Below are 8,375 nucleotides of genomic sequence, written 5' to 3'. Positions count from 1 at the left end.
TTTTTAGCCGCTTGATTATGTGAACACGTTATAAGCCCAAAGATAAGTAAAGTTTCTCAAATAAATAATTTCAGAAAGGAGTAACTCAAGTTATTTTGTTTCGATTACGTAGTATTTAATTCAAACCAGTACCCACCTGTAGCTTATCCAACGTTTTATTGTATTACGAGAGAAATGTGTAGCATATTCTACTACTGGGCCACCCAAAGCAAAGGAACACTTTTTCCAAAAAGGATGTGACACAACAGTTTGATGTGTCACATTCTTTATATTATATGGTTGCTCTATCTATAATTAATTAAATTCAGAGTTTTTCCGAAATGTTAAAAATAATTTTCACAGTTATTTGCTTATACAGCTTGACGCTTACGTAAATCTGTTTCAAACTTTAGATCTTTGAGAACTTGTTGTTGCACTTCAGACACACTAAGTTTGTAATAATCAATGCTACACACATTTTGCTGAAATTAAACACTTAGACAGTTGTTTCACAAACAAAAGATGAAGGTCGCTTTTGAAGCTACTATCTTTGAATATTATTATCTTGTATTTTAGCATGGAGCGTCGGAGCAATGCTGCTGATGGCCTGCTCACCACCATATAGTGCTCTTATGTCCTTATCTGGTCCTTATGCGCTTTCTTGCCAGTCAGAGAGCAAAATGTGAATCTACTTAGCAAGAGATGTGAATAAAATTTCTTCTACAGCCAGTATCGTTCATTAAAAATCTGTCTATGACATGTTACATACACTCACATGATTATTACTACTGAACAGTAGCGATTTGTTCATAATGAGCGGCCGTTACGAGTTAATCATTAGAGCCTTTCTTGTCCTGAACATCGGCAGAAAAACATTCAGACGACCAATTTTCCAGCCTTACAGTTTCGCCCAGTAACGACAATTAACATTAACAACCTGATTTAATTTGCTGCTTATTTATTAATTAGCTCCAAATTGCGTATATTTATGGCCCAGTCTTTACTCGTTGTCAGTTAAATATTACCTTATAGCTTGATAAGAGTAAATGACCTGTGTAAAATTCTATAATTGAGTTCGTCAGAGCGACACCCTGCAAAGCTGTCAAGCATGAATAGCAATGATTGCGCTGGGTCTGACGTTCAGGCTTGGTCCTGAAGTGGCTTCTTTATTATTGCAAGTTAAGCCAATAACGAGATGAAGCGAACATTACATTATTATTTTATGATCCACAAGCATGCTCTCGTTTACTGTGGATTAATATGTTCCCTTTCGACCGACCTCTCGTAGCTTTAAAAAACGTATTGAAGGACCCAATAGAAGCCGGCACTTCATCAATAAGCGCAAGTTGTCGTACGGCCAAGAGAAACGATCGAATGCAAAGTAAATTGCTCCCTATGAGATAATTAATTGCATTATTTGTCCGAAAGCCACCGGCACCTTTATATTGAGCGACTGCATCTTCTGTTTAGACCAACTTTAGATATGCTCTCCGTTCTTCCATATCATTAACTCTTCATCCCAGTGACACATATATCAAGCTGACCAGATCGATGCTGTGGATGGCGGCAAGCATCGAGCGCTCAGTTTAATGTTACGACAAGATGTTTGTTAGTTTTCTTCACCACATGATTAGACATTTCATACACGGGTATTTAGTGTATTCATTTTAATACCGTGCTAATACTTAGCCAATCTTTGCGCTTGACACTTTTTATGAGATATCACGACACTTAACCATAGCACTCTCTGCTAAAACATTTTATTAGAAATCCAATTGTAATAATAGTTTAGTTACCAGATGGCTATCATTTACACAGAGATCGTTCGGCGAATTAAACTAAATTTGGAAAAATAGGGCATGTTCGAATCATATGGTACATACATGTAAACACATCATATTTTCTGGTCACTCTCAATAGAAGTGACTGACGTACACGTTTTTTTATTCGTTATTATTACTATTAGTATTATTAGCAATTTCTTCCTTTTAATCTAATAGCACTTCAAATATCACGATAAAAGTAAAAGTATGGGGTGACGTTCATACTCGAATTCGTTTGAACAGTTCAAATCACTGCTCCAGAACTAAAAGCAGCAAATAATAGATTACAGTTTAGATATGTAGGTCTCGCAAGTTACAAAAAGGCAAAGCCAACGAACAAAACGACAGACCAACCATGTCCCTGGCCTTATTGCCCTAAGGTATCGACCCGATTTATGCAACTGGCCAAACAACTCTCCAGCTAAATATAGCAGCCTATAATCCCGCTGAGCGCTTGATAATCGTGCTTAAATGAAAGGTAGGTCAAAATGCTACCTAAAGCTAATCTATACCAATATAACAGACAATGTTTTTATTGCAGCCACTTTATTAAAAGTGCAACTCACTAATCATATTTATTTTATAAACGTAAATTTAATTAGTATAAGCCGTATCATATACTTATCATATCCTTCTTTTCGCGTATTGTGAAAACACGAGTATTTTGGCCGTTATGCAATTTTCGCAGTGTCCTTTTTACTTAGCAAGGTGTGTTAGGCAAATCCTATACCGACGCTGAATTTCTCCTCGAGGTTATTGAGGTAGGTCTTTCTAGCCTCTTGTTCATCAGCTGGGCGGTTAATGGGTGTCCACACCGGCTCTCCAACGAAAAAACGTCGCGCCCTGATTTGATTCGAGGTATCCACTGTGAAACGATGGTAGATCCCGGCTGGTACAATCAACATGTCTCCTTTCTCGACTCGAATACGAATCCACCGGTCTGAGCTATCACGAACGTCAAAGTATCCAGATCCTGAGCAAAAATACGGTCATGAAGAACACTGTTACGAAATCGACACAAGCGTAAAACAGGTATTTACCTACATTAAGTGAGTCAAGCATGACGATTAGTAAGTGTTCAAAACGATTTTGTGGCGCCAGACTAAGTCATACGCTTAATTTTAAGTAAGCTATTTATTAATTTCTTTTCGGTTGTTTCTTAGGTTCAATTCATCATCTATATGCAATAACTAAGCACCTTCTTCAATGAGTCGAATTTCCTCGTCCGTGTGAAGATGCTCCTTGTAGAACATGTTAATCTTGTCGTCATAAGCCTCACCTAGCGATTCTTTAGAAATGGCGCACACATCTTGGTAGGTATAGCCACGTTTCTCGCGAATCTCCTTCAACTTACCCATAGCTTCGGGGCCGGACCAATCCGACTCATCGATCTGTCGTTGCACATAAACAAGTCTGCCAATTATCTTGAAATAACGTGCTACATGTACATATTCGTAGAACAGATACGGCTTGAAAGTAGAACTTATTATTTCTAAATATTTTTTAATAACGTCAAAGGCCAACTTGAGGCAATCGGAAAAATATTTTATTAAAAACATGGGTCAGTTTTTATACATGCCTTACATCTTTTACGATTTTTTTATTTTTGTTCATTCAGAAAGTTCTAGCTAGGACTTTAGAAGCGTCTACCTACTGCTCCTTTACCATGACCTAGGAGTACACCAATATAAAAGGCTTATTCCGAAACGGCGGGCCATCGATTTCAGCTTAACCTACTCTGTATTCTAACCTGTTTGTCCTGCTTGCCCTAGTAAATTATATGTTCCAGCTAAAACAGTAAGAGCACTTTACTTTGGTCACGGTACATACTGAACTTCATCATCGAACTCGACAGAAACGTATATGTGTATATGCGAAATTTAAAGAGGAAATTATATGCTAAGCCTCTTTACTTTAGCCATGGCAACGATTTTTGTCAAATTATGAGCGCTAACAGGTGTACGCACTTCGCTCTGACCTCTCTATGATGAATTCGTCTATAATTTTTATATATAGAAAAAATCAGCAATAACAACTACTGCGGTTCCTCAAACCAGGTTCGATATAAAACTTTGTGAAATTTTAAAAGATATTGCGTGCGTTATACATGCGCTTACGTCTCCTCTGAATATATATTGGGTTTATAATAACATCTGAGATGCAAATAATTTAGAAAAATTTCGGCTTAACGAATCCTTCAGCATGCTTACTATCAGTACTTGTATGGATGGTCTGCTAGATTTATTAAGACAGCAAAGCGTCTTTAAGGGATTTAATGATGCTGTGTATAAAGATTTATTCCATCTAATGCTTAACATAATTCTGTCTTAGAGCGCCTTCTGTTGACAAACGCTTATTTTTTAATAAATAAATACTAATAAATTAATCTTAAAACTTAAATAATTGATATAATTTTAATTTATTTAAGAATTATTTAAGTTCAAGATTTATTATATTATATATATATATACAAATTATAAATATCGTAAGAAACATGGACTCTCTCTTTAAACATTCGAACTGAAGTCTACGAATAACTGCCGATGGATCAGTGTGAAGTGATGTAGATTTCATAAAGAAACTTGCAAAAGGCATAAGGAACTAAAAAAATACCATATGTTTGTTTCGCTGTTTTTTCACCCCCCAAAATAAAATATCTCCAACTCAAATCGCTTTTTTATTATTTATTGGGAAAACGACACATCTTAGAGACCAAGATTTTGCTCGAGTTCATCAGTTCTACTCTACGTTTCCTGGTCAAAGTGAGCGGAACTCCTAATATACGACGGGGTCCTTCGCCAGGCATGGTACTTGCTGCATCTCAGCTTGACGATTACACTCGTACAAAGTGCGGACTATAAACGTTTATGTGCTGGCAAAGCTGATAGATTTACAGTATTAGTGGGTACAATATTGGAGCAATGAACAGATTTGATTGTCGCTGAGGTTTCTATGAACGAAGAGCGAAGCCGAGCAGTAGCTTTTTCGACGATTTTTAATGGAGCACTTTCTGAAGGATACCATGGCCCAGACCCAAATTATCAATTTCTGTTGTATTTGAAATGCATGTTTTAACCTTTAGAATGTTCCGCTAAAATGAAAAACCTCCCACGCAACACCCAGACCCCGGCGTGGTTACTTTTCTTAAGCAAACGTTCAAAGAAGCTTTGGCGAATTTTTAAGAGTTTCCGTTTACTTCGTACGAACGCCTCGCGATCGGTTGTTGACTGTGAGTATTAACCAATTTCTATTCGAGTTGCCTGTTGTCCCCTAAGAGTTTGCCCTTCGTCACGCCGGCTCTCGACACTTCCGGAGCACTCGAAAACGCGCGTAGTAGACACTGAAGTGCACCGTGGTAGGTTCCAGCTTGTGGAAGCTAATGGAAATCAAAGAAATAACAGGAAATCGTGGGCTACAGGAAACTACAGGACTCGTGCATAACGCGATAGTACACGTAACGTACACTTCTAGTGTTGAACATGTTTTTTGAGAAAAACAATAGCGACAATAAAGAGCCAGACAAATCGTCAGCAATTTACGATACTCTTCGCTGAACTTCAGTTATAAGGTATCACGCTATTGAAGATGCCAGTGGCGCCACGAGCGAGAGCTCGTGTCCACCAAAGGCTGATGCTACTGAAAGATGCTTCGGGCTAAGCAGCTGTTGGGGCTTGCACAAAAGGTGCTTCTTATTCCCGAAAAGGAATACTCTGACACATTTCAAGGAAGCCGTATGTAAAGATCAGTCAAATCGGGCGTTACACGGCAATTCTTGCAATTCGAGTATATCCAGTGGCTTTTATACTTGAACGCCGATTTTTTTTCAATTTCATCGCTGGCTAATGAGCCTGCTCATCATGTTCTGTATAATTATAATTAGTAGTTTCTAGTACTCGATACGCAAGTTTGCGCCAATGAGCTATTTATCAACAACGGACTAACCTATTTTATAATATTTTCACGACGTAAGCTTGGCTTGTTCAAGCATAGACATCAACATTTTACTCTCACAACCGGACATACCGATGATGATGAAGGGCAATACTTGGGAAAGCATCGTACCATAGCGCCAAGTCGCTATTACAATGAAGGCATGGCGGCAATTGCCGTTGATAGACAACGTTAATCAACTTTTCATCGGCTATGCTGATAATCTACGTATGCTAAGAGTACTTGTCCTTATAAAACCGACAGGATGATGACCAGTAACAACAAGGAGTTCTGTTCGATTGGCCCAGATTCTCATGAATATGCTTCAAAAGTTTGACAAATGCACGGATATTTTCCGAATACAGTAAAGCCGTAGATTGATCATTTAGTACAGTGCATTGAACAGGAAGCTTCACAGTAAGCATAATGAACCCGTTCATTTCGACCCTCGTCGAAATGGGCGGCTGAAAGAAGTACTAAAACTTGAAGCATTAAACAAGGCTGGTTTGGTTAGGAGTTAGCTTTCTGGATGCTTCCCCACAACTGATGTTGAGCTTGACGGCTACATCATCAGCATGGCAAAAACAGCCACTAGACCAGAAAAATACTTGAAATAGAATGGTTTTTTAAGAGTCTCGTAATCATCTATATCGGGGCTTGAGATAACTTGATAAATTGAGCGACGGTGGTGAATGCGTGCAAGATGAAAATCATTATGGCAACCCTAAGGCCGCGTGAAAAAAGATTATCAATTTTGCGGATTTTAACAGTAATCCCACTGCCACTTTGTTAGCTGTTTAATTTCCATCAATAGCTTTAAATTCAAAGTTTGTTAGAGATAGACTCAAACAACGCAACGTATGACCAAAACCGCTACTAGATCATCATGACGAAATACTTACACCCTTGTATAAAGTGCGTAGTTCTGTTGTCAAGCCACTACAGCAGCCCAACTAAGCAACCTTACGATGAACTAGTTTTTTGAATCCACAAATAGCTTGGACGATCTTTTCCATAGTATTAATTGAAAGAGATGCCTTAATAAAAAGGCATAATAATAATAAATATTTCTTTATAATTACGTCTATCGCATTTTGTATGTCGGTAGTAAGATATCTGATCTATAGAGAATTTTATATACCTATAGAAACAACATGTACGCATAACTGGGCACTTCTCTATAACGGCAACTGTATGACTGTGGGAACATTCATCATACGAACTTGTCACATGCATACAACTATGTAAACACACGTCTTTTCAGATTTCTGTAAAACGATGCTAAATGTACACTTAAAAATTGCCTGAATATTATAACTATGTAATAGTTGTAATATAATAACAAAGTCTACAGGCACTGACTGGGTGAACGCGAAAGGTTCTTTGTCATAGGATAGGGCTGTGCACAGAAATCTACCTGCGGCCATTTAATTATTTTTTTTACAACACATCGCGTACATTTAAACTAATTTTAATTAGTTCCAGTTAAAAAAACTGCATCGTTCTTTAGTTAACACTAGCGTTGTATTTCGGCAATAGTCGCAATACACACGTACAGCTCACCTTGAAATACAAAACCCCCGTCTTTTTGTATAACGTCTCAAGATCAACATTCTGTGGCGGGCTCAGTTCGTGAGGCAACCGTTTATCTTCATTTGACGAGTCCATGTAGTAACAGCGAACCATTCTTCTGAAATTTGTATAGATAAAATCACGTCAAAGATAATCTATTACACAGTAACGGTCCAGCTTCTGTACACACACCAGATGCTTGCAATATTGCGCGGAGCGTCAACAACTACGCTAGCTGAAATCTACACCTGTTATCTGTCAGTCGATTCTTATATAGTAATGTTTTTCCACAGATTCCATCCACTGATTTTCATTGAAATCTAGTACCGCGAATTGCTCCGAAACGAAACTACCGGGAGTGGTTTCGGTACGTCTCCCGTCTGCGTCAGTTAATACAACGCTGTTGTATTTTGTCTTTTCTTCACTGCTAGCCAGCGAACGCACCATAATTAATCAATTGTTTATTTAATTGTTTATTTAGTTTTTGCGCGCCCGGCTGCCATTACTGTTTGATGATTGTGATGATCTTTGTTGGCGGTATAGATTTCGCCAGTGGCCGTTGGCCTAGATATTCTTAGTGGCAGAAGCGACGCGTGAATAGATAGAGGAAGCGGAATAGAACATGATAATAGATGTAATAGTCATTGCTAAGTGTGTTTTGCTAATGAACAACGTAAACCCCGTATCTAAAAGCAAAGAAGATAAAGTGATCGTTGCTTTAAATATCATCATGTGACACACGATGCATAACACGAAGGAAAAAGCATTAGCGCTGAACTGGAATCATTCGACTTTGTGTTCTGTATATAGTTATAAAACTCAACCTAACATAAATATAAAAGTAGACTAAACGACCTTTCAAACTTAGGCTGCCCTCCAAAGAGACTATCTAGTGTTTTAGCTAGATTTTTCTTGAATCTTCTATCAAAATCTTATTTGAACCTTTTTTTGTGGCTGTAAAAAAATCATTTAGGCTGGCGTTATTGTTCGTTTACTCGATAACTGAGTTTACTTAATTACTGTCTGGAATTGATACTACACCTTTCATTGAGCAATTAAATAATTTAGATG

At 37.9% G+C, this 8,375-nt stretch overlaps 1 protein-coding gene and 1 long non-coding RNA gene across 3 annotated transcripts; one reads left to right on the top strand and one right to left on the bottom strand.

Annotated features, from left to right (window-relative positions):
* Positions 1 to 2,331: 2,331 nt before the first annotated feature.
* Adi1 (acireductone dioxygenase 1) lies at positions 2,332 to 7,779 on the bottom strand. Of its 2 annotated transcripts, none has more exons than XM_022809650.2 (4): positions 7,632 to 7,779; positions 7,296 to 7,422; positions 3,001 to 3,193; positions 2,332 to 2,775 (listed from the first exon to the last, which is right to left on the bottom strand). In XM_022809650.2, exons 2-4 carry the CDS (start codon positions 7,416 to 7,418, stop codon positions 2,516 to 2,518), a joined length of 576 nt encoding a protein of 191 aa, XP_022665385.1. In that variant the 5' UTR covers positions 7,419 to 7,422; positions 7,632 to 7,779; the 3' UTR covers positions 2,332 to 2,515. The 2 variants fall into 2 exon arrangements, with proteins under 2 accessions (XP_022665385.1, XP_022665386.1); XM_022809651.2 differs by having other exon boundaries at positions 7,553 to 7,700.
* LOC147755323 (uncharacterized) lies at positions 2,699 to 3,195 on the top strand. Its single transcript, XR_015327776.1, has 2 exons — positions 2,699 to 2,834; positions 2,966 to 3,195. It is a non-coding gene; the product is annotated as an uncharacterized LOC147755323 (long non-coding RNA).
* Positions 7,780 to 8,375: the final 596 nt, after the last annotated feature.

Source organism: Varroa destructor, unplaced genomic scaffold (assembly GCF_002443255.2).
Source record: "Varroa destructor unplaced genomic scaffold, Vdes_3.0 BEIS01000005.1, whole genome shotgun sequence".
Taxonomy (NCBI): domain Eukaryota; kingdom Metazoa; phylum Arthropoda; class Arachnida; order Mesostigmata; family Varroidae; genus Varroa; species Varroa destructor.
This window is presented reverse-complemented; position numbering and strand designations above follow the sequence as displayed.